The 26,408-nt window shown below is 39.2% G+C and overlaps 2 protein-coding genes across 2 annotated transcripts in view; both read left to right on the top strand.

Annotated features, from left to right (window-relative positions):
* CAPRIN1 (cell cycle associated protein 1) overlaps nt 1-18,133 on the top strand; it is a 37,539-nt gene extending 19,406 nt beyond the window's left edge. The window contains exons 7-19 of the mRNA XM_041773769.1: nt 1,545-1,682; nt 3,897-3,949; nt 4,027-4,113; nt 6,116-6,271; nt 6,354-6,462; nt 8,085-8,146; nt 8,681-8,791; nt 9,016-9,165; nt 10,081-10,231; nt 12,748-12,942; nt 13,594-13,694; nt 14,694-14,757; nt 16,294-18,133. Of these exons, the coding sequence (XP_041629703.1) occupies nt 1,545-1,682; nt 3,897-3,949; nt 4,027-4,113; nt 6,116-6,271; nt 6,354-6,462; nt 8,085-8,146; nt 8,681-8,791; nt 9,016-9,165; nt 10,081-10,231; nt 12,748-12,942; nt 13,594-13,694; nt 14,694-14,757; nt 16,294-16,358 (1,442 nt within the window). The 3' untranslated portion in view covers nt 16,359-18,133. The remainder of the gene's footprint in view (nt 1-1,544; nt 1,683-3,896; nt 3,950-4,026; nt 4,114-6,115; nt 6,272-6,353; nt 6,463-8,084; nt 8,147-8,680; nt 8,792-9,015; nt 9,166-10,080; nt 10,232-12,747; nt 12,943-13,593; nt 13,695-14,693; nt 14,758-16,293) is intronic.
* Nucleotides 18,134-22,328: 4,195 nt separating this feature from the next.
* Nucleotides 22,329-26,408, top strand: part of NAT10 (N-acetyltransferase 10) — a 37,456-nt gene continuing 33,376 nt past the window's right edge. Inside the window, exons 1-3 of the mRNA XM_041722893.1 lie at nt 22,329-22,479; nt 24,842-24,964; nt 25,306-25,397. Of these exons, the coding sequence (XP_041578827.1) occupies nt 24,857-24,964; nt 25,306-25,397 (200 nt within the window). The 5' untranslated portion in view covers nt 22,329-22,479; nt 24,842-24,856. The remainder of the gene's footprint in view (nt 22,480-24,841; nt 24,965-25,305; nt 25,398-26,408) is intronic.

Raw genomic sequence — 26,408 nt, 5'->3', positions numbered from 1 at the left:
TTACTGAGGAGTAACAAGGGTTAAATATCTAAGCTTGTAGCTTGTTTTGGTGTTTCTACCTAGTCTTGTTCATTCATCTTAGGAACGTAACATCTTTGTTGCTAATAACAAAAAGGTACTAATGAACTCAAATTGGTGTTTTTATGTGCATTCAGTTTTCATCCATCGGTTTTTTTTTTTTTAAAAACTGATTGTTCTGAGAGTCACGAGCCTCTGATGTAGGGGTAGGGAAACATGAAATGTTCATTCAAAAAGTTGTTAGTTTTATTGTTAACAGGATTAACTTTATATTTTAATACTGTCTTTGAAGTTTTTTCTGTAAAGTGACCTATTAGGAAATTAAATACATTCTACATACATAGGTACATTCTACGTGTACTATATGAGGCCAGGAAATTAAAATTAGTTCTTGACACATACATACTTCCCCTGCCACCCTGCCCCCTTAATATCCAAGTGTGCCAAATTCTGAGTTTTGACTTTCAAATATCTTTTGTTTTTTTTTTTTTTTTCAAATATCTTTTGAATCCATCTACTTCTTTTTGTCTGCCACTATCTTCCTGTCTTTGCTAATGCAATTTAACTGAATCCACCCTCTCCAGCTCTTTAAATTCTTTTAATGGCTTTCTTTTACTTATATTTATAAAAATATATTTTATATTTACTGAATAGCTGTCTTTAACTTAAGGACCTTGCGTGTTCTGGCCCTTCCCAGACTTGTCTTTCTTTATGCTTTTTCTTCCTATGCCTCAGCCATAGCACATGCTTTCATTTTCTTGCATTTGGCACCCTTTCCCTTTATACAGGACTTTGTAAATGCTGTTGTCTCTGCCTTGGGGCAGCCCGGGTGGCTCAGCGGTTTAGTGCTGCCTGGAGACCCAGGATCGAGTACCACATCGGGCTCCCTGCATGGAGCCTGCTTCTCCCTTGCCTGTGTCTGCCTCTTTCTCTCTCTCTCATGAATAAATAAATAAAACCTTAAAAAAAAACCAAAACACTTCTCTCCTTTCTACTTACTACTCATCTTCCAGATCTGTGCTCTTGCAGCACTTACATACCAGGAAGGCCTTTGGTGTTTCTTCCTGCCGAGGTCCAGTCTCTTGTAGCTCTGTGTAGTACTTTTCACAGATGTGATTTTACTGTATTTGATTTGTGTAACTCTTTGTTGGATATAAACTTAGGGAGGGCAGATACCGTGTCTTACAAATCTTATTGTAGCCCTATTGCTTAGCACATTGTCCGACATATAGGTAGGTGCTAAATGAATAAATGATAATTGTCAGCTTTTTGTTTTGAACTATTTTAAGTATATAAAATTAATTCTTTTGAAGTTAAGTATATAAAATTTAATACTAATAGGTTCTTATTCTCTATCATTCCATAATTTCTGTTGTTGTTGGACTCTAAGGTTTTTTGTATGTTTGTGTCAGTAACAGTTGATAAGGTTTTTTTCTTACAGCAACATTTTATAGCATGTTGAATCTTATTCATTCGGGTCAGGCGTCCTGAGATAGTCTAACATTATAATTCATATTCAATTTTAGATAAAGCACTAAAGGAAATTGTTGAGCGTGTTTTCCAGTCAAATTACTTTGACAGCACTCACAACCACCAGAATGGGCTATGTGAGGAAGAAGAGGCAGCCTCAGCCCCTACAGTTGAAGACCAGGTAGCTGAAGCTGGTAAGTACTTAGGTGGATATGAGCTTAGTTTACCGTCATGGTTTTACTTTCTTTGCCACAAGTTCAAGCTGTACATTTATTTAGCTATATGTGTACGCTTGAGGTTTTGTTTTTGTTTTTTTTTTTTTTTAAGATTTTATGTTTTGATTAGAGAGCACAAGCAAGGGAGGGACAAAGGGAGAGGGAGAAGCAGACTCCTTGCTGAGCAGAGAGCTCTCTGTGGGGCTCGATCTCAGGACCCTGAGATTATGACCTGGGCTGAAGGCACCTGCTTAACCACCTGAGCCACACCCAGGTGCCTCTGCACACTGAGGTTTTTAACAAAACTTTAAGTATGATGAAATATTAAAACAATGTGTATTAAGAGTTATTCCCAGAAGTATTAAATATCAGTCATTTAAGGGTGCCTAGGTGGCTCAGTCAGTTGAGCATCTGGCTCTTATTTTTTTTTTTAAAGATTTATTTATTTATTTATTTATTTATTTATTTATTTATTTATTTATTTATTTATTTATTTATTTATTTATTTATGAGAGAGAGAGAGAGGCAGAGACACAGGCAGAGGGAGAAGCAGGCTCCAAGTCGTGGGACTTGGTCCCGGGACTCCAGGATCGTGCCCTGGGCCAAAGGCAGGCACCAAATCACTGAGCCACCCAGGGATCCCCTGGCTCTTGATATTTTGGCTCAAGATCTCAGGGTTGTGAGATTCAGCCCTGCATCTGCATCTGGCTCCATGCTGGGTGTGGAGTCTGTTTGAGATTCTCTTCCTCTCTTCCTCTCCCTCTAGGGGAATCCCCCCCCCCCCCCCAAATAGCAATCATTTATTTACTGGTCTTTTTTCTTTTCTTTTATTTTATCTTTTTTTTATTTACTGGTCTTGATCACTGTTACAAACTGATTTTTTTTGTTGTTGTTGCAGTATTACTGGACTGGACGATAATTGAGGGGAAATGTTGTAGGGCTTTTTAAGTACATTGTGGCTGACATGCCCAGATTTATTATTATTTATCACGCTAGTGTATAAAGTGAATAGTATGGGGGCATGTGTGTGTTGTGTGTTTTAAATGTTGAGGTTATTATAACTCTGGAATCCTGAACTTTATACTTTTTTTTTTCATCTTTTTAACCTATTTGTGTCTTTATATATAAATGTGATTCTTGGGGCACTTGAGTGGTTCAGTGGTTGAGCGTCTGCCTTCAGCTCAGGTTGTGGTCATTGTCAGAACATAAATTTTGTAGTGGTTAAAAAGCATGGATTTTTGAATCAGACTGCCTGGATTGAAATCTTGGCTTTGACGCTTATTAGCTATGTAACTTTGGGCAAGTGACTGAATTTCTCTACACCTCAGATTCTCTGTTTAGAGAGCAGTATGTGGGGACGTCTGGGTGGCTCAGTGGTTGAGCATCTGCCTTTAGCTCAGGTTGTGATCCTGGGGTTTTGGGATCGAATCCCACATCAGGCTCACCTAAGGGAGCCTGCTTCTCTCCCTCTGCCTATGTCTCTGCCTCTCTCTCTCTCTCTCTCTCTCTGTCTCTCATGAATAAATAAATAAAATCTTAAAAAAAATAGCAATATGTGAAGTATGTTTCTCGTGTCTGGCACATAGTAGGCACTTTATGCAAGTGTTAACCTATTAGATTGAAATTAGAAGGGGGACTCCCGGGTGGCTCAGCAGTTGAGTGTCTTCCTTCGGCTCTAGTGTGATCCTGGGGTCTGGGGATCGAGTCCCACATCGGGCTTCTCATTGTGAGGAGCCTGCTTCTCCTTCTGCCTATGTCTCTGCCTCTCTGTGTCTCTCATGAATAAATAAAAAAAAAAAAAACAACTTAAAAAAAAAACTAGAAGGGAAGATTGCACATTGGTGGAATTTATGGTTGCAGATCAACATAAGGAAGTCTCCTACCCACCTTTAACTGCTTTTACCAAGTGATTAAAGTACGAGAGTAAGATTTTAATCTGTATGTTGCTTTATAGTATCACTTCTAAGCCTAGAGAGAAGTTTTAACTTACTTCTTTATTGGCATTATACCTCATCCAGTAATTACTGTTGAACCTACTTCATTCTGGAATAAACGGTAAAGAACACTCTTTCTAAATATATTATTGAAAGAATGATGAAATACGGAAACTTATAACGTATTTGAAGTTTAAATGAATTGTTAATTTTAAAAAGATTTTGTTACATTCATGTATTTCATTTTTTAACCTCTTAGAGCCTGAGCCAGCAGAAGAATACACTGAACAAAGTGAAGTTGAATCAACGGAGGTATGATTTTTATTTAACATTAGCTTTCTTTTTCTGCCTTTCAAGCAGAGCTCTCAAACATTTACTTTGCTTTGCAGTATGTAAATAGACAATTTATGGCAGAAACACAGTTCAGCAGTGGTGAAAAGGAGCAGGTAGATGAGTGGACGGTCGAAACAGTGGAGGTAAGCATCCTCTTGGTTGCAAGGTCGATGTCCTTTGTTTTTATTAGTAATGTTTAGCTCTCTTAAGAACAAATAAAGATTATTAGTCCTTTGCAGTGTTAGTACATTTATTATCATAACAAACTTGATAAACATAACAAGATCATTATGTTTAAAAGATAATTTATGCCTGTGGATGTTTAAAAGAATCTCTGCTGCTCCAGCTACAGGAAACTTATATATAGTTATTTGTGTATAATTTTTTTTAAAGTACATGATTTGTGTGTTTTTCATACCAAGTTGCTCTATAAAAATCTGAGCTTCCACGTGGATAGCTTTCAGAAAAGGCCCACCTCCTAAGGGGTGTGTTGGAATGTCATCTTAGACTCTTCCTTTTCCCTAATACTCTAGACTTCCTCTAGTGTTTCTTAATTCTCTTGCTCAGCTGACATTACCTGTTTTCAGAGCCTAATGTCTAGTTCAGGTACTCCCCTTCATATTTTTCTTTTCTGACTGCCTCAGGCCATATTTACTTTTACAGGTCAATTATTAGAAAAGTTAGTTTTGATTAAGCTGCTTTTACTTGAAATTCTTAGAGGGTGCTGTGTTACCTATAAGATAAAATCAAAATGCCTTACCAAGTTTGTCCTTGAGGTCCTTTTCCATCCCCTTTTTAGGTGACTCCTTTTATATATCTGTGCTTTTCTCTTTAATATTACTGTATCAAGGTCATTCTCCAAAAGTGTAATTGTACCAGTACCTTTAGCTCTTTATTGATGTACCAAAAAGCATTATTGATAAATTCAGTAAAGAACTTGTCCTTTACTTTAGAGAGTTACCTAGTTGGGATGAAAACACTAGCAAGACTGTATTTATTTCTGAATTACGCAAGGCAGTTCAGAAATGTTAGAAGAGGGTTAGAAGAAAAATAGATCTGAAAGATCTATAGAGTGGTAATTTTTATAAGAGGTATGCAAATCCCCTGGGCCTTGACTAAGTAGATTTGGTGTATTTTTTTAGGGGAGTGAGGTAATAAGTATATAATAGCATGGGTAGAGAGGTAGAAATGAATTAGCGTATTTGCTTTATTGAATACTAGGAATGAAAAGCATGTGTTGGCAAAGTAGGAAGGTTTGGTAAGTAACAGTGCTTTTAGTTAAGTACTTTTTGCATGTTACTGGGAGAGAAAAATGTATTATCATACCTAGCACTGTGCCAGTATGGTTTGTTCTTAAGTACTTAGTTGGTAGGGCCTTTCTAAAAGCTATTCAGATGGAATTCTAAGGAATTTTTTGAGCATCCTGGTGAGATGACAGATCAGTTAGTTGATCTTCATGGTAACAATTTAGGTAGTGATTATTATCTCATTATTGCTTATAAAAGAAGTAAGGTTATTTATCCAGGCTCACCAGGTATGACTTGCCCAATTTTAAACGCCAGATAGAATGTAAATTTGATGTGATTTAGACTTCCCAGAAGAGCAGAGAGTTACTACAAATAATCAGGAGAAATGATTAGATCTAGGAAAAAGGTAGGTATAGTGAGCGTTGGCTTTTGTAGCAAGTTAGATACGGTGCTAGGGCTTAATCCTATCGTATTGGCAGAGAGAATGGTAGGAACCCAAAGTTTGATGATAATAATAATTAACTTTTCTTGAGTGCTGACTATATATGAGGTACTGAGATGAATATGTATTTGATAAATACAGATTTAATTACCGTAGAAGGCATAGCAGGTTAAGCACAATACATTCTTGAAAGCAAGTATGGGTAATCTTTGAAAGCAGTTTATAAAGTAAATCTGAAGAGCTACATGGTGATCCTTTGGAATTGAGAACACCATAGAAGTGATAGCACTGAATGTTAAATTTATCATTGTGGTCAGTTTGAGTAACTACATTAAAAGCCTACTATTCTGTTTACAGTGTAGTGTCCTATATAGTTTGAGGACCTGTCATGATGGTTATGAATGGAGCTCTTGTATTTTCCCAATCTGCAGCTTTTTCCCACTTTTTCCCCTTTAGGTGGTGAATTCACTCCAGCAGCAACCTCAGGCTGCGTCTCCTTCAGTACCAGAGCCCCACTCTTTGACTCCGGTGGCTCAGGCAGATCCCCTTGTGAGAAGACAGAGAGTCCAGGACCTTATGGCGCAGATGCAGGGGCCCTATAATTTCATACAGGTAGGTGGAGTTGAGGCAGAACTACCTGAAGGTTTAAGTGTTCACATTATTTCATTTAATTCCATCATATCCTAAATTGTAGGATTCAATGCTGGATTTTGAAAACCAGACACTCGATCCTGCCATTGTATCTGCACAGCCTATGAATCCGACACAAAACATGGACATGCCCCAGCTGGTTTGCCCTCCAGGTTAGTTACGGTATATTCTTATGTGAGAAACATAGGGCCAGCACTTTCAGGTTTTTTGTAAAGTATGTGAAAATTAATTTTTACCTTCTAATGTTTGCTTAACTCTTGGATCTTGTGTCTTTTAATATGATAAGAAAATGTTATTGTTTTTCCCTGTAATATGAATAACTGTAGTTCTGTTGCTTTTTTAAACCTTTTATTATCACATGTAGACTTAAGTACACGTAAATGTGGTTTGATGAGTTTTCACAAACTGATCACACCAGCAGCCAGAAATGGAACATTACCTGTATCCCAGAAGCCTATTTGTGTCCCTTTCTAGTCACTGGTTACCCTCTCTTCCAGCCCTGTGGGAACCATTTCCTGATTTATAACATAGACCAATTTTGCTTGGTTTTTTAAACAAAATTAAGCATAAAAATAATAGAGGTATTTTTTTCACTGAAGGATGCTTAGAGTTTTTTAGGAGAATTTCTGAACATTTATTTACATGAATAAAAATGAGATATAACAGTGTGAAGTGGGTAAGGGGATGCTTATGAGGAAAGGGGAAGAAGATAGGCCAAAAGATAGTTGAAGTTTCAAACTCTTACTAGTCTTAACACCATTATTAGAAATAGCAGCACTAAATAGACTTGTTGGTGTCTTGTACTGGGTTAAATGGACCTCTTTTTTCGGGACCATTAATAATTTTGAGTCTTGGTTTCTTTCCCAGAACGTGTCATCATTAAGGGCACAAAAGTGTAACTGTATAAAATAACATTTAATGTCTTGTAAATCTTCAGTGTCATAAAAGGAGTTGCTGAATAGAAGCACGCTTAAGGACACAGTTAACTTTTTAAGTTAGGATTTCTCCAAAGTGTAAAGGGAGCTCGTATCTCTCATAGCTCTACCAAAAGTTAGAAAACATATCAGGATTAGGCCTTCTGTAAAGGAATCAGAGTTCCTATTACTAGTGTTCATTTTCTGAATTCTGTTCAGAGGAAGAAAGTTTGTATAGCTGGAACGTTATGCCAAAATCAACACATATAGCATTGATATAACCTGTAAGCTATTTCGATAATCACTTAATACTGAGTTTGTTAGCCTCTCCAGTGAAAATGGGTGATTTCTAAATGACTAACCACAGATCCTATTATCTTTGATTCATTAACCATGGTTGGGGAAGGGAGTTAGAAGACTGGTGGGAGTGACAGTATGCACGCTGAATTGAATATAGGATTTTTAAAGGTGTATTTTAATTTTTTCCCATGGAAGCATTTATGATTATATTGCAAGTTGATAATGTTAAAATATTACTTAGTTATTACCTATCTACGGTGTTGAGTAAGGCTATTTTCATGGGTAACTCTGGCATTGATTCCTGCGTATTCTGCTCTATACTTCTTTGTTAGTGCTTTTTCACTAATATCTTCAGAACTCCAAAATGAAAGTCATTGTGAGAGTTGACTAATAATAACTACCAGGAAACCAAAATGCTCACTTGACAGCTTAACTCCTACCTACACTTTGCCAAATTATTTTCATGATTACTATAAAGTTTTCTTTTAGGATTTGGCTATAGACATTTTCTCTGAAGAAATTTGATTTTGGATAACTGGGTTTTTTGGTCAATTTTACAGTTCATTCTGAATCTAGACTTGCTCAACCTAATCAAGTTCCTGTACAACCAGAAGCTACACAGGTAAGAGTGACAGAAATAGTGCTGCAGGTTTGCTTTTAATCAGGTTTTGGGTCTCTTTCTTAAATTATGAAAGTCAGGAATGAATTTTATCATTGTCTGAGTCTGGCATGGGTAGCTGTCAGCCTTTAAAATTTCCATGTTACATTTACTTTTGTTTTAATAACTTAAAAAATACTGTCTTTTTGTTAAGTCTCCTGTTTATAATAGTTTATTATAAGGAAAGATGCTTTTTCATTTTGAACTGAGTAGAATTTAAGAAGACATATTTTAAATGTCCTAATTCTAAAATTTAGTGTAGATATTGCCATTTAGAAGCATTTGTTGGGGACTTCATAACTGGACTTGGGTTTATTTAACTTTCAGCTTTATTTTTTTTTTTTTTGTTTTTTTTTAACTTTCAGCTTTAATATTAGATGCACTTTTTTGCAGTTAAGTTTCATAGTCTCTTTAACGGGTGTATCTGTTTCTTAGCCCTGTCTGTATTAGACTTGATTTATAACAGAAAGCAGCTTTGATTGCTTTATTTCTGTGTAGGTTCCTTTGGTTTCATCCACAAGTGAGGGGTATACAGCATCTCAACCCTTGTACCAGCCTTCTCATGCTACAGAGCAACGACCACAAAAGGAACCAATTGACCAGATTCAGGCAAGTTTCTGTTACTAGGTAACATAAACTTGATGAGGCACTTATTCATGAATTGGGCAGAGGTAAATACTGTTAATATTGTGACTCTTTTTGGACCTAATGCATGCAATACAGTATTTTGCTTTTATGAAATAGTTGAATTTCTAAACATACTAAGACTTGGATAGTAGACTTGGCTAAGTTTAGTTTACCACTAAAGTGTATCTATTCATTTTGTGTTATAGGCAACAATCTCTTTAAATACAGACCAGACTACAGCGTCATCATCCCTTCCAGCTGCTTCTCAGCCTCAGGTATTCCAGGCTGGGACAAGCAAACCATTACATAGCAGTGGAATCAATGTAAATGCAGCTCCATTCCAATCCATGCAAACGGTAATTGTACTAACATTAAATGCCTAGTGTATACTATGAACATGCCACAGTCGCAACAAAAAAGGCCTTCTTTCAGCTTTGTGTTTGAGTGTGCGTCTATCCTAACTGTAGAGTATATTTAACTGAACATAAACTGATTTTTTTCCTGCTCCCAGAGATAAATTTAAGTCTTAGGAGTTGTGTGCTCACATCTTCCTGTTTTATCGTTTCATCCTTTTCATTTGACCAAAACTAAACATGCAGAAAAGTAGACTACTACAGTGTGTGTATATAAATCATTGCCTAGATTTAACAGTAGTCTACATTTTTCCATATTTGCTTAATCTTTTATTTTTCTCAAGTTTCACATAGTAAATTTCACGTTATAGTTTGTGCTTTTTTAGTTAGTAAGCATCTCTAAATTGCAGAATTTCTAGAAAACGATGTTGAAAATAGTGTAATGGGATGCAGCTAAATCAGTGCTCATGGGAAAGTCCATAGAGTTAAATATTAAAATATTAACTTTTGATTAAAATGTCAAAAGTAAAAATGAATAAAATATTCAGTTCAAATTTAAAGTTCATAGAATTAATTTATATAAGTGACATGTGTATCCGTGATTTGCATCTTTTAAAAAGCTTTCTCATTTATAATAGCGTTTCCAAGGCTGCTGATTGTGTGTCTTTTTAAAGATTTTGATCCCTACTTAGGCTCTTCCTTAAACGTGTGTGTGTGTGGGGTGTGTGTGTGTGTGTGTGTGTGTGTGTGTGTGTGTATACACATACAGAGAGAGAGAGTGTATGTGTCTGAGACTTCTGTAACGTATTTACATCTGAGGTAAAACCAGCATTGAGGTCTGCCTTGTTAAAAGCAGGGAAATTATTAGCAGAAAGGGATGAAGTAATCATTTATTTTATTTACTTTACTTACTTACAGGTGTTCAATATGAATGCCCCAGTTCCTCCTGTTAATGAACCAGAAACTTTGAAACAGCAAAATCAGTACCAGGCCAGTTATAACCAGAGCTTTTCTAGTCAGCCTCACCAAGTAGAACAAACAGACCTTCAGCAAGAACAGCTTCAAACAGGTAGGAAAACGGGTGTCACTTCCTTGGCTGCTTGCTTCCCAGCATAGTTACTGATAGTATTAGGATTTAGATTTTGGAGTGGCAGTGTCTAAGAGTTTTGTTTTAGTAGACCTTATAGATTTTTCATTATACATCCTGAATTAAATCAAGTCCATATGTGAATTATTTGCATTTATTTTGGAGACCTGACACCAGTTTTCTTTTGATCACTAAGCATTCATAATATTTCCATTTCATTCTGTGATTTTAGTGGGACTAAACTTGTTACTTAAATTATGATCAACTTTACTTTTAATTGCTCATTAAGTGGAGGCAGGTAGCATGATAGCTGGTAGGTAGGAAGTCAGTTACGCAGTTAAGAAGCAGTAAGGAGTTGCATTGGTTATCAGGATAACTGCAAAAATCTTTAGTTAGGATAAAACATGCAAAAATCTCCTGGTAGTTGTATATGGTAGACAAGGTTGAAACAAAGTGTTTGTTGGTAAGTAAAGTCATTCCTAAGTTGGCTAGTTACCACACCCATCACAATAATGAAGATAAAGATAAATTGTAGATTTCTTTAAGGCATGAAATACCTGCTTTTCGGTCTTTGGTTATGTAGAGCCCAGGTTGTTTAATTGGCATCCCACAACAAGCTAGCAAACCTTGCTAAAATCATAGGAGTTTAATTTTACCAGACTGATTTAAATAACTATGAAATATTCTAATTGCCAATTCCTTGATAGACTTGGATCAACATTATGGATTTTTCAGTATTAAATTTTTACATATCCTTGTAGTATTCAGCACCAGTAAATAGTAGGGAGTCTGAATCAGCTGTAATCTGATACGTATTTATCCGTTGTGCTGTGTTCAGCTCCTGAGTGATAAAACTGGGCTTTGTGCTCTCAGGTTCCTTTAATTATTGCCATGTTCTCATAAGCATGTCAGCACAAAGTCTAAAGGCCCCTAATATTATACGTGTTCCACAGCAAATTGTACTATGTAGTCAGGAACAACCTGAAAGAGGGATATGGCAAAATTCTAGCTATTATTTATGGACTTAGAGTTTGTGCTGTACCAAACACTTTGATAGAAATTCTGGTGGCTTTTTATTTTAATTTTTTAAGGAATTCTATTTTTAAATGAAGAACACACTTTAATTGTATTGCTGTGAGTTTTCATGCAGTCATGTTTGACCAAGACTAATAAATTTCTTACTGATAAAAAAGTTGAGTTGAAAATTTACTTTTGACTACTCTCTACATGCATGTGAATGAGTCTGTTCAGATAGAAAATGTTACCTATAATCATAATACTTGTGTGTAATTTTGAATTTGGAGAATGTAGTGAAAGGTAGTCTGTAGAAAGATCACCCTGTGAATAGTATAATTGGTCCATTAATTGCATAGTTCAGAAAGGAGCCATTACCCCTTCTCCTAGGCATACTTGTGCTTTTTCTTTGCAAAAAAGCATTCTAAGAACTGATAAATGTGTTTGGGGTTTCTTGAGGATATAAAATGTATCAGGTGAAGTTTTTCAAGAATTACACCAGCTTTTCTCTCTGCCTAAACATGGGAGGTTTGGGCTGGCAAGAGGCTGGCTGATTTTTTTTTTTTTTGTTCCTGGGCTGTGGGCCTTCCCTTAGTGTCTGCCTTCCTCATCTCCCAAAGGTAGTTTTGCATCCTGTTTTTCTTTTTTATCATGAATTATGAGCACTATAGTAATACCAGACAGGTACCTCAGGATATAATTTTTGAAGATTTCTAGATTCTAGACCTATCCTCATTGTGGAAGGAGGGGGTGTGCAAGGTTAGTATGAACCTTCTAGGATCCTCTCTTTACCTCATCAGGTTGGGTGCCAGCGTGAGCACTATTTAACTGTCTTGTAAATTGGTTGTACTTAAAATACTTGAAATGGAATCAGGCCTTAAGGGAGGTGTAAGTTGAAGGTGTCTGCTGATTTATCTTTATAATTACTGAATATTCCACCATATGCTTGTCTAGCTATGGGAGAGTATGGTTTTGTGTGTTTCACTAAGTATCAAGGGAAATTTAAAAGGGTAAGAAAGCTTTTATCACTAAGGAGCTTTATAGTGAAAAGAAATAATTAAATGATACAAAATGGTAATTGTGATGTTCCAGTATGTAAAGTTTCTTTTGAATTATTGTAGGTCTCTTGTGTTAATAGGCAGATGCCCCTCAGAAGATGTTTAATAATACAGGTTTTCATTTCATTTGGAAAGGTAGAATTTTGTGCTCTCACACATTTGTATGTACTTCTAAAGGTTTGGAATTGTTGGAGAATTCTATTCCCTTTAGCTTATTAATTATGGGTGGGAGAAAAATGGAGACTTGATGACTTAATTAATGTATAATTTTCCCTATTGTTAATATGAAAACTTAAAGACAATTTGAAGAGAAAGTATATAAAGACAACTCTTAAACCAGAAAACGTGAGAGAACAGATTGTAATGAGCTGTTTGTGTGTGTGTGTGTGTGTGTGTGTGTGTACACATTTTTTCTTTTTATTACAGTGGTTGGCACTTACCATGGTTCCCAGGACCAGCCCCACCAAGTGACTGGTAACCATCAGCAGCCTCCCCAGCAGAACACTGGATTTCCACGTAGCAGTCAGCCCTATTACAATAGTCGTGGTGTGTCTCGTGGTGGTTCCCGTGGTGCTAGAGGCTTAATGAATGGATACAGGGGCCCTGCCAATGGATTCAGAGGTACAAAAAAAAAAAAAAGTTCATGTTCTTTTTTGGTTTGTAAAGTATATAGAAATCTGTCCTATAGTTTTGGTGAAAGGTAATGTATTTGTCTACATTAGTCTCTGTACAACTTAAACATTTTTAGTAAAATATAGGCATTTTTAAAAAACATTTTATCTAGAGAGAGAGAACATGAGCAGGGGGAGAGAGGGAGAAGCATGGTCCCCAATGAGCAGGGAGCCTGATGCAGGGCTCAATCCCAGGACTCCAAGATATGACCTGAGCTGAAGGCAAATGCATAACTGAACCACCCAGGTGCCCCTGTTATAGGCATTTAAATTGACAAAATTAGGAATGGATTATTTGTATGTGTCAAATCCATGTTTTCCATGTTCTCTAGATGATAATTGCTTTTCATACTTTATGAGACTTTATGGGGATTTTTGTGTATGTGGGATGTGTGTGCATGAATGAATGGGTAAAAATGTCCTCTTTTAAGGAAGTTAATACTCAGAAATTTAGTAACAGATTGGATCATGATAGGAAATTAGAAATTAGTTTCAATAACTAGCATGGCTTACAGTTTTTTCAGTTCTTACCTCCATCAGTAGTGAGAAATAAAAATTCCTTGCATAGATAAGAAAATTATTTTCTTGTCCTAAATTTTAGGAGGATATGATGGTTACCGCCCTTCATTCTCTAACACTCCAAACAGTGGTTATACACAGTCTCAGTTCAGTGCTCCCCGGGACTACTCTGGCTATCAGCGGGTAGGTAGAAGTTGATTTAAAATATAAACTGACCTAAATATACCAATGAAATGGACAGATGTGGTTGTTTGGACTTAGTAATTAAGTAATTTGGGGCTAATTTTGTACCTTTGTACAAGATACTTTATTATGGAAAATGATGACGCTTGCTTTTCTTAGCATTCAGTATAGGTACTCATTTAATAGAGTCTGTTAAAAATGATTTTATATGCACTGTTGGTGGGATTGCAAAGTGATGCAGCTACTGTGAAAAACATTATGGAGGTTCCTCAAAAATTAAAAATAGAATTACCATATGACAGTAATTCCACTATTGGTTATTTACCCAAAGAAAATGAAAACCCTAATTCAAAAAGATATATGCACCCCTTTGTTTATAATAGATATGGAAGCAACCCAAGTGTGTCCATCAATAGATGAAAAAATAATATATATATCATATATATATGAGATATATATATATTAATTATACTACATTTGCAAGAACTTGGATGGACCTAGAGGGTATAATGCTAAGTGAAATAAGTCAGAGAAAAACAAATGTACAATTTCACTAATGTGGAATTTGAGAAACAAAACAAAGAGATGAACAAAAAACCACTCAATTGGGTAACAAACTCGGTAGTTGCCAGAGGGGAGGTGGAGAGGGGGATGGGTGAAATAGGAGATTAAGAGTACACTTATCTTGAGCACTAAGAAATGTATAGAATTATTGAGTCATTGTATTGTACACCTGAAACTAATATAATACTGTATGTTAATTATACTTGAATAAAAATAAATTTATGTAGGAGAAAGTGATTTTTAAGAGTAGAGAACATCTCATTGAATGTTCTTGAGAATACAGAAGTACAATTACAGATTAACTTCTAGCTTTACTATATTATGAAATGTGTAAAAGAATAAGGAAGAATTTTGTGTTAAGACAGAATAGATAGATGAGTAAGCAAGCATTAAAAAAATTACCTTTTCTTCACTACTAACTAGCTTGTCTTTTAGGATGGATATCAGCAGAATTTCAAGCGAGGCTCTGGGCAGAGTGGACCACGGGGAGCCCCACGAGGTAATATTTTGTGGTGGTGATCCTAGCTCCTAAGTGGAGCTTCTGTTCTGGCCTTGGAAGAGCTGTTCCATAGTCTGCATGTAGGTTACATGTTAGGAATACATTTATCATTACCAGACTTGTTGCTAGGGATTAAATGAAATGCTCTGTTTCTAAAACTTCTCTTGAACCCAAATTTAATTTTTTGAATGACTTTCCCTGTTACTATATAAATTGTCTTGAAAACTAGAACATTTCTCCTCCTCAGAAAAAGTGTTTTTCCAACTGCAAATTATTTTTCAGGTCCTAAAACCTGCTAAATGTTTTTAGGAAGTACTTACTGAAACATTTTTGTAAGACATTTTTGGAATGAGATTGAACATTTATATAAATTTATTATTATTCCTCTTTCATTTTTGAACATGCATATTATATTTTAGGGTCAGAAATCCTTTAATGGCCAAATAAGCCATAGTTACATTTAGAGAACCATTTAGAAGTGATAGAACTAACTGAAATTTCAATGCCTTTGGATCATTAATAGCGATATAAATTTAAAATTGTTTCTGACTTTTAAATAAAACATCCAAAATCCTAACTAACTTCCTGAACTATATTTAAAAATTACAGGTTTAACGAGTTTCTGTTTTTTTCTCTCTTACCATAGGAAAACTGTTTCCTGTTTGGCCAGGAAGTCAACCTGTGTAATAATTAGAAGTAGCATTTCATATGATCTGAAGTTCTAAATGGTTCTCTGATTTAAGGGAAGTTAAATTGAATAGGTTTCCTCTAGTTATTGGCCATAACATGTATAAAATGTATATTAAGGAGGAATACAAAGTACTTTGATTTCAATGCTAGTAGAAACTGGCCAGCAAAAAGGTGCATTTTATTTTTAAATTAATGGATCACTTGGGAATTACTGACTTCAAGTATCAAAGGATATTTGCATGTAAATGTGGGTTATGTTCTTTCTCACCTTGTAGCATATTCTATGAAAGTTGAGTTGACTGGTAGCTAAAAATCTGTTTTAACAGCATGTAAAAAGTTATTTTATCTGTTACAAGTCATACAATTTTGAATGTTATGTAGTTTCTTTTTAACAGTTTAGGTAACAAGGTCTGTTTTTCATTCTGGTGCTTTTATTAATTTTGATAGTATGATGTTACTTACTACTGAAATGTAAGCTAGAGTGTACACTAGAATGTAAGCTCCATGAGAGCAGGTACCTTGTCTGTCTTCACTGCTGTATCTATTTCCAACGCCTGATGACAGTGCCTGACACATAGTAGGCACTCAATAAATACTTGTTGAATGAATGAATGAATGAGTACTGGTGGAATACTCCATTAGCTCTACTCTTCTTTTAGCTAGAGAACATGAGCAAATTTGCGCATGACAACTTCCAGGACAGGTGAACACTGAAGAATTGACCTCTTAAACCTAATAATGTGGTGACAAGCTGCCCACATGCTTCTTGACTTCAGATGAAAATCTGCTTGAAGGCAAAGCAAATAATATTTGAAAGAAAAACCAAATGCCATTTTTGTCTTCTAGGTCGTGGAGGGCCCCCAAGACCCAACAGAGGGATGCCGCAAATGAACACTCAGCAAGTGAATTAATCTGATTCACAGGATTATGTTTAAACGCCAAAAACACACTGGCCAGTGTACCATAATATGTTACCAGAAGAGTTATTATCTATTTGTTCTCCCTTTCAGGAAACTTATTGTAAAGGGACTGTTTTCATCCCATAAAGACAGGACTACAATTGTCAGCTTTATATTACCTGGATATGGAAGGAAACTATTTTTATTCTGCATGTTCTTCCTAAGCGTCATCTTGAGCCTTGCACATGATACTCAGATTCCTCACCCTTGCTTAGGAGTAAAACATAATACACTTTACAGGGTGATATCTCCATAGTTATTTGAAGTGGCTTGGAAAAAGCAAGATTAACTTCTGACATTGGATAAAAATCAACAAATCAGCCCTAGAGTTATTCAAATGGTAATTGACAAAAACTAAAATATTTCCCTTTGAGAAGGAGTGGAGTGTGGTTTGGCAGAACAACTGCATTTCACAGCTTTTCTGGTTAAATTGGAGCACTGAACGTTTAGATGCATACCAAATTATGCATGGGCCCTTAATATAAAAGGCTGGCTACCAGCTTTGACACAGCACTATTCATCCTCTGGCCAAACAACTGTGGTTAAACAACACATGTAAATTGCTTTTTAACAGCTGATACTATAATAAGACAAAGCCAAAATGCAAAAATTGGGCTTTGATTGGCACTTTTTGAAAAATATGCAACAAATATGGGATGTAATCTGGATGGCCGCTTCTGTACTTAATGTGAAGTATTTAGATACCTTTTTGAACACTTAACAGTTTCTTCTGACAATGACTTTTGTAAGGATTGGTACTATCTATCATTCCTTATAATGTACATTGTCTGTCACTAATCCTCAGATCTTGCTGTATTGTCACCTAAATTGGTAACAGGTACTGATGAAAATATCTAATGGATAATCATAACACTCTTGGTCACATGTTTTTCCTGCAGCCTGAAGGTTTTTAAAAGAAAAAGATATCAAATGCCTGCTGCTACCACCCTTTTAAATTGCTATCTTTTGAAAAGCACCAGTATGTGTTTTAGATTGATTTCCCTAAAATAGGGAAATGACAGACAGTAGTTTCAGTTCTGATGGTATAAGCAAAACAAATAAAACATGTTTATAAAAGTTGTATCTTGAAACACTGGTGTTCAACAGCTAGCAGCTTATGTGGTTCACCCCATGCATTGTTAGTGTTTCAAATTTTATGGTTGTCTCCAGCAGCTGTTTCTGTATACTTGCATTTATCTTTTGTCTAACCCTAATATTCTCACGGAGGCATTTATATTCAAAGTGGTGATCCCTTCACTTAGATGCATAGGGAGAGTCACAAGTTTGATGAAGAGGACAGTGTAGTAATTTATATGCTGTTGGAATTTGTGCTAGCAGTTTGAGCACTAGTTCTGTGTGCCTATGAACTTAATGCTGCTTGTCATATTCCACTTTGACTTCATGGAGAATTAATCCCATCTACTCAGCAAAGGCTATACTAATACTAAGTTAATGGTATTTTCTGTGCAGAAATTGAATTTTGTTTTATTAGCATTTAGCTAAGGAATTTTTCCAGTAGGTGCTCAGCTACTAAAGAAAAACAAAAACAAGACACAAAACTATTCTCAAACATTCATTATTAGACAACTGGAGTTTTTGCTGGTTTTGTAACCTACTAAAATGGATAGGCTGTTGAACATTCCACATTCAAAAGGTTTTTGTAGGGTGGTGGGGAAGGGGGGGTATCTTCAATGTTTATTTTAAAATAAAATAAGTTCTTGACTTTTCTCATGTGTGGTTGTGGTACATCATATTGGAAGGGTTATCTGTTTACTTTTGCAAATGAGTATTTCTCTTGCTAGCACCTCCCGTTGTGCGCTTTAAATGACATCTGCCTGGGATGTACCACAACCATATGTTAGCTGTATTTTATGGGGAATAGATAAAATATTCGTGGTTTATTGGGTAATCCCTAGATGTGTATGCTTACAATCCTATATATAAAACTAAATTTGCTATCTGTGTAGAAAACAATTTCATGACATTTAAAATTGAAGTTAATAAGTTCTTTATACAGTGATCTCTGAATCAGTTCAGAGATGGGATGGGGAGAAATGCTTTCTAGGTTTCAAACTTCTATGCATTAGTGTAGATGTTGTGAATGTGTAAAGGTGTTAGTAGTTTTATTATTTCTATGTATGTTTTTAAAAGAATCGTTTGTTCTTTTGGAAATACTATATATTTTTTTTTTTTTTTGCATTCTATCATCACAGTCTAAATGTTAAGCTTTTATGTCTCAATTCAGACTATATTTTTTAAAGGAGTGCCTCATGAGGCAGCGATCTTTTTTAAAAAAGTCCCATTAAGATCTGAGTCTTGGTACTAAGTGTCCTGTATAATATGTGAATACTTGTCTTACCTGCAGAAGGCCTTTTGTTTGGTCAAATGCTTATTTTAGCAGAGTTGCAAGGAAATGACTGTCATATGTGTCACTGTAGCTTCTTGGTATAGTAAGACTCCACATATAAAGTACTTTTTAAACGCACAGTATGAATCCTCTCGTGGATAATGAGACTTCTATTTTAAAGCTTTAAGGTAGAATGTCATTGATGACCTTCGCAAGAGCAGTTTTATTTCTAGATCCTAATATCCCTAAGAATATGGAAGAGTTTTTGCAATCACTGTAACTTGATATTAAATCAGATATCCTTTAAACATTTTTAATCAGTTAGCTTCTGCAGTTCTTTTGTCTCCTATGTATGCAGCTGTTATGTGGGAGACTTTGCCACTTACAGGAGGCATGAGAATGTATATTCTCAGAGGCCTCAATAACTTAAGTGCTCTGTTGACAACCAGTTCATAAAATGTAGAAGGCAGTGGAGTATAGTCAACAATGTTAGGAATTTTGTACTGTTCATTATGTTTTCAGTAATATATCTGGTTAGGGGAATGAGAAACAGGTAAGCACTGAGTCCAAATCCTTCTTCATTTCATCTTTAAGTTCCTGAACTCTCATCCTACTTGAGTTCTTATTAAGCACTTTAAGTTTTACTGACTATAAATTATATTCAAAGAAGTATTCCCTTTGAGCTTATCCCTTCTGTAGAGTCAGCAAGGAGGGAAACCATCAGCAAAATGAATGTAAATTGTTAAGGCTTATCTCTATACCTTATCTCATTCTGAGTTCTAGAAAAATACTGGAAAAGAATAGTGAATGTCTTGAATTACATTAGATTAAATATTAAAATCTGATTCCTTTATTTACTTGAGTGAAGTCTGCATTAGTTGTATATACTATTGAGCAAAGCTCTGAAGTTCTACTTGTGAGAGGAGAGAAGGAAAAAGTGAAGAAATCTCTGGTGGTCTTGTCTTCTAAGGAGACTAGACTACCAGCTTTTTTCAGTCAGGATCTTAATACCTTAATTTAACAGCTGTTGTGAAGCCCAATCCAGTTTCATGCAAAAGACTGGCTCATGGAGTGTAGGCAGTACATACCACCTGATCTAGTAAAGGCAAGTCTTTGTATTGTATTTTTATTGTAAGTACTAGTTTTCTTTAATTACTCTGTTTATATTAGGGAGACACTGTATTAAGCCACTGAACTAAGGCTTCATTTGGCAAATTTGGGTGTCCTTTGCCAAGCCTCATGGGAAGCAGTAAGCACTCTGGTGACAAAATCACTGGTTCCTGCTTTTACTGAGCAAAGATAATGACATGGTGACACAAAAATGTAGCAAATGCCATGATGGAGCAACATGGTTGATGACAGGTACAAAGGCCATGAGTGAGATAGGTTATGATCTAGTCAAAATGATCAGGAAAGACGTGAAAGGGATGATTGAACTAAGACTTGAAGGAAGAATAATTAGGCAGGGAAGTGGTGAGAAGGGCATGTCCAAAGGCCCAATCTCCAGTGACTGAGAAGGCTGGCTATCTTAGGTGGGAAGAGTATGGGTTTTTGTAGTTAGTGGTTGAAGAAACAGGTAAAGGGTACTATAGTTGGCTTTATAGTTATGTTCCATGTTAAGTTTTGTCTCAACAGTTGGAAACTATGAAGGGTTTCTAAACTGTGTATGGGGTCAGGGGTGGGGTAAAGGATGGTCACTTAATAAAGTTGCCATTTAAAGAATACACAATGCAGTGTTGAGAACAAAGTGTATGGGGTGAGAGATGTCCATTGGAGTAGCCCATGTGAGAAATGATGACAGCATAAAGTGGAGGGCAATAGTGAATGGATTCTACATGTTTCCTGTCTCACTAGCCATTTAGTAATCTGTATCCTTTGCTGGGCTTAAGTTGTGAGACTTTGATGTCTAGCTTCAGTCTTCCCTAGTGATGTCATCTAATCCAAAGACTTTGAATACAATCATTATTTGAGTCCTAAATATTCCTAGGTCCCCAAATCTCCAGAACTCCAGTATTAATCTTGATTTGAATTTTTTAGTGTTTCAAATTAATCTCTTTAGTTAACCTGCATTCATCCTTTTGCTCAGGGCAAATACCTGGGCTATTTTCCCCCCTCTTTCATACTCTTGTGTCTAGGCTTTAAAGTGCATGGTTCTACCTTGAAAATATATCCTGAGTCATCTAGCACTTGTAACCACCGCTATGACTAGCTTACAGTTACCCACTGCAGTAGCTTGGAATGGCTGGCTGCTGCTCCTCTTGTCCTTCAGAGATTTTTGCACAGCAGCCACTAATGAGCCTTTTCTGAGGACAAGTCAGATTTTACTTCCTGGTTCCCCAAACTCCACCGGTTTTCCCATCGGACTTAGAATTCTAAAGTTTGTTTCATGTGAATTCATTACCTAAGGCCTAGTTTCCTACCATTTTGTTCTTGCTCATTGCAGTCTGGGTACATTGGCTGCGCTGCCACCCTGCCAGGATTCTTCCCATCTAGAAATCTGTGTTACATTTTCAGCGTGGGAAGGCTTTTCACTCAAATATCCTTAATGCTCATTCTTTCTAAATTCAAGTGTTTGTTCCAGTGTCATCACCTCACAGGCCTTCCACGTCCACCGCTAAAACATATCCTTAGTCACTGTTTACTTAGTGCATACTTGTTTTCTTAATAGCACTTAAAACTTGGCAGAATCCTGCAAACTTCATGAATGACGGGAACATTTTGATCACCCGATCCCTTGTGTCCCACAATAGACATTTTTGTTGAGTGAATTAGAAAATGATGGATATCGGACTAGATGGGCGGCGGTGGTGATTGCATTAGAATCGGAAGTGTCTTGATTTGGGGAAGGAGTTTCACTGAGAGAAACGAGTTCGGCTTGAGACCTTTTGAATTTGAGGTATCCAAGAACTGTGAAGCAAGCGGTTGGGATTTGTTTACTTGCAGTTAAACGATTTGGCCCAAAGACAAACGTATCCATCTCCGGGTGGTTCTTGTGCTTGGGCGAATTCGCCTGGAGCTGGTAGGGGCGGCGGATGGAGGACGAAAGGAGGCGAAGTAACTTAGCGCCGACAGACCCGAGGGCTGGATTCCCAGAGGCGGCCCGGAGGGAGCGTCCCTGAGGCCCCAGGCAGAGGCCGCCCTGCCCCCCGCAGGCCTCCGGGGCCGTTCCTGCGGTCCGGAGGGTGTGAACTGGGCCTGCTAGTCCAGCTTCCTCGTTTTGTCACATTAAAGTGGGAAACTTTAAATAAAAGAGTCGGTAACGTTACGCACGGATCCCTGGAGTCGGTCTCGTGTCCCTGGGCTAAAACCCGGCCCCGGGCCCGTCTGGGAGCCCGGGCTCGCCCCGGCACAGTGGCCGGAGCTGGGGCGCGGACCCCCGCGGGCTGACGGCTGCGGCCGAGGAGAGGCAAACCCGCCCGCCCCGCGGCTGCCGCCCGCAGAGGCGGAGTCCAAGCGGCGCTGGCCGCTCGGGCCGCGGCCCCGCCTCCGGGCCTCCGACGTCATCACACGGAGACCGGGGCGAGCGAGGGCCCCGCCAGTGCGCGTGCGCACACGCCGCTTCCCAGCGCCTGAGCCCGGCGAGCGTCGCGGAGCGAGGTCCCCTCAGCGCGCGGTCAGGCGTCCGCGGCGGGCAGCCCGCCGCTCCCTCCGGGCCACGCGAGTCCTCCGGGCGGCCCACGTGCCTCCGCTTGGCTGCCGGCCGGGATCCGCCGGGCGCGGGCGCAGGTACCCAGCGCGGGCTGGCTCGGGAGGGGGGTCGAGGTCGGCCCGTGCCCTCCGTGGGCCGCGGCGGCGGGCGGGAGCGGGCGCCCCTGGGGGACGGGCTGCGCCTCCCCGGCGTGCTCCCCGAGCGGCCTCGGGCTCGCTGGGGGGCGGGGGCGGGGGCGGGGGCGGCCGCTGGGCTCTCCGCGGCGGGGGCCGCAGGCCGTGGGGGCGGCGCTGGGCGCTCCGCCTCCCGCCCGTGCCACGCCGTGAGCCGTTGGAGCTCGCTCTCCCCCCCGCTGGGCTGCGCCTTGTCTGTCAGGTGCGTGGACGGCGCCGCTGAAGGAAAGGGGGCTCTCCCTCCCCGCAGGCCCCTGCACCCGTGAAGCCCCCCGTGACGCTCGCGCGCGGGCTCCTCCCGGGCCTGCACCAGACCCTCAGGCCACGCCGGCGCCTTTCCCATCTGACCGTGTCTGTCTGCACGTCGCCCCTCACCTGTTCCGCTTGAGTGTTTTCTCCAAGGACAGTGAAAGCCCCGTGAAGTCCAGGCTTCATCTGGTCTCGCTCCCGGGGCCCCCACAGCCCCCGGAGCCAAAGCAGCCCTTCCGCGAGCGTGGTCACCTGCGGCGGCTCCCGACGGCCGGCGGGCTGGGGGGCTGCGGGGAGCTCACTGAGCCTCCGGGGTCCCGCGGACGGGGCGTGAGTCCTGTCGCTTTTATTCCTCGGCATACTTGAATTCTTTTTTTTTTTTAAGATTTCATTCATTCATTCATTCATTCATTCATTCATTCATGAGCAACACAGAGAGAGGCAGAGACACAGGCAGAGGGAGAAGCAGGCTGCGTGCAGGGAGCCCGACGTGGGACTGGATCCCGGGTCTCCAGGGTCACGCCCTGAGCTGAAGGCAGGCGCTAAACCGCTGAGCCACCCGGGCCACCTAAGATACTTGAATTCTTTTTTTTTTTTTTTTTTTAAGATTTTATTCATTCATTCATTCATTGATTCGCGACACAGAAGAGAGGCAGAGACACAGGCAGAGGGAGAAGCAGGCTCCGTGCAGGGAGCCCGACGTGGGACTCCATCCGGGGTCTCCAGGGTCACACCCTGAGCTGAAGGCGGCGCTAAACCCCTGAGCCACCCGGGCCACCCAAGATACTTGAACTCTTTATACTTGCTCCTTTCCTTATGAGAAGGAAGCCAGTGATTATAACAATGTTTGATACTAAGCCAGACTTGCTAAAGATCCATATTTGGATTGTTGGTTAGGACAGTTAAGGCACAGTTAAGGTTCAATTGATGAACTTTATGTTTAGAATGCAGCAGGCCCTGGACTTTCTAGGTGGCCTGTCATTCTTCTGTTGTAGCAATAGAATTGATGTAATTCTGATGTTTCTTTGGTGTGTGTTTATTATGGTAACGATGCAATATTGTATCATATGCAATCACAGTAAGTTTTAAGGTTTATCTGTACAGGCTTCAGTATGGTTTTCCCTTCCTGGAGGAGACCATTGGAACACTTTGTTACAGTAGCATTCATTGATCTCCTTTCCCTGACAGTTGTGCATATGAATTGAAACAAACCCAGAACTCCAAATAATCGAAAGAACAAAAGAAGAACCACCTGCACTCTCAGCATCCAGAAATAATTACATTTTGGTGTTTTCTTCCAGGTTTCTTCCCCCTGTATGTTAGGAACATGCATTAAAAAAAAAAAAAAAGAAAAAAAAGATGCTGTGCTTTGTCCTGTAGTGTTTATCTTATAAGTACCTACATCCATACATCCATTATCCTTAGATAACTTCTAAAAATGGTTTTGAAAGAGTTGTTTTGAGAGCTGCCTTATTATTCTAGAAATATGCCATCATATATTTTAATCATTCTATTTTTTGGAACGTTGTTTCAAGTTTAAAAAAAAAAACCAACTCCTGGACAGAAGTGTGAATTACAGCTCCTCTTCTGACTTTTCCTGCTGAGGAAACCTATTCTTTACCTCCCAAGCTTCAGTTTCCTGATTTTATTTTATTTTTTTTAAGATTTTATTTATTTATTCATGAGAGAGACACAGAGAGAGAGCGAGGCAGAGACACAGGCAGAGGGAGAAGCAGGCTCCATGCAGGGAGCCCAACGTGGGACTCGATCCTGGGTCTCTGGGATCAGGCCCTGGGCTGAGGACGACGCTAAACCGCTGGGCCACCCCGGCTGCCCAAGTTTCCTGATTTTTAAAAATGATACTGACATGTTCCTTAGCAGTTGGAGGGTTAAGTAAAATGATACTTACAGATGTACCTCACAGTCCCACCAGGCCCCACAGGCGGCTGCCAGCTAATGTTCCTCACCCAGATTCTGGTGTTCATGTCCAGTTGTGTTTCCTTTCTCTCTGTTTCAGTGATAATCTTTCACCATGCAGCGGAAGAAGGTAGATAACCGAATTCGGATTCTCATTGAGAATGGAGTGGCTGAACGGCAAAGGTCTTTGTTTGTTGTAGTCGGGGACCGAGGAAAGGATCAGGTAAGACCTGGTATACTTCTTGACTGAGTTTGTGTCTTATCCCGAGGAGACAGCTTGTTACTGGCCTTCTGCCGTTTCAGCACATCATAGCATTAAATCCCTTTGACTGGTTTCCTTTGAGTAAAATGCCTTGTGGGGATCTAGGGGTGGACTGAGCATGAGGTTACGTTTGTGTGACCGGGCTTCTAGCTCCTGCCTGTGCACTACTTGCCTGGTGACCTGGGGCGCTTCCCTTTCTGGGCCCTCAGTTTTCTTTCTAGATCTGTCGAATGAGGTCTTGGGCCTGGCAGTCTCTAAGGTCTCTTTTGGCCCTGAGATTCTGAGATTTCTTCCTTTGGCAGGTGGTCATACTCCATCACATGTTGTCCAAAGCAACCGTGAAGGCTCGGCCTTCAGTGCTGTGGTGTTATAAGAAAGAGCTGGGGTTTAGCAGGTAAGTTTGGCCCTCTGAGTGTCCCATACCACTTAAAATTCCTGCTCCTTAATTAAGTGCCAGGCAGGGATTCCCTGACATGGTTTTTCAGGGGTCATCAGGGAAGTGCTACCTCTGAGGACACTTCCAAATAGAGAAAATGGTAGAGCTGATGTCCTTTCTTCATTCCTGCCAATAAGTTTCAAATCCATTCCATGCTCTATATAGAGTCCCCAGCTCAATTCCTTGCTTTCTGCCTGTGATTTTCTTTTTACTTTCCTAAGCTGATCATGCCTGGCTAATACAAGTGCCTTCAATTGCCTTTTTCCATCGTAGATTTCCTCTGCATTTTCAGTCTCTTTTTTGCCTTTTGTTTCTGAGGAGGATGTGCTTCCTCCCATGTCCACGGAGAACCCCTTCATCTACTCTGGATCTCTTCTCACTTCTTTCAGTACCTGAATCCTCTTTCATCTGCCAGCCACTTCCATACCGCTTTGAAACTTGCTCCTTTTTTCCTGTGAATATACACAGCTCTCCAGTCTCAAAAAAAAAAAAAAGAAAGAAAGAAAGATTAACTGCATACCACGTTTTATATCTGTCAGGCTCGCATTTTCTCTCACTTTTATTGCCACACACCTTGAAACAGAAGCCTCGTGCACTTCTAGCCACACTGTCTTTGCTCACTGGCTTCTGCTTCCATCATTGTGACCAAATTGTACTCTTCGAAGTCATGGCAGCCTGATACTTCACGCAACAGCTTTTTTCCCTCTTTCTCCTTCTTTTCAGAGCTCTTTCTCCACCTGTTTAGTGTTGTGTCGGACAGTTGGCCCTTCTCTGATTTTTCTGAAGCTGCGGTAGTCAAGACTCCTAGTTGTAAATAGCAGACCTCCGATACAACCGGGCTTAGGCACAAAGGGAGTGTATTGAAGTCTAGGAGATACCTACGGGGCTGAGATTGCAGCTCTGCCTTGGAGCATGTAGACCCAGAGCGCTAATGCTCCCGGTTGTTGCTCGGTCTCAGCTCTGCTTGTC

This window comes from Vulpes lagopus, chromosome 11 (assembly GCF_018345385.1).
Source record: "Vulpes lagopus strain Blue_001 chromosome 11, ASM1834538v1, whole genome shotgun sequence".
Taxonomy (NCBI): domain Eukaryota; kingdom Metazoa; phylum Chordata; class Mammalia; order Carnivora; family Canidae; genus Vulpes; species Vulpes lagopus.
The sequence above is the reverse complement of the archived record's forward strand: the minus strand, read 5'-3'. Positions and strand labels throughout refer to the sequence as shown.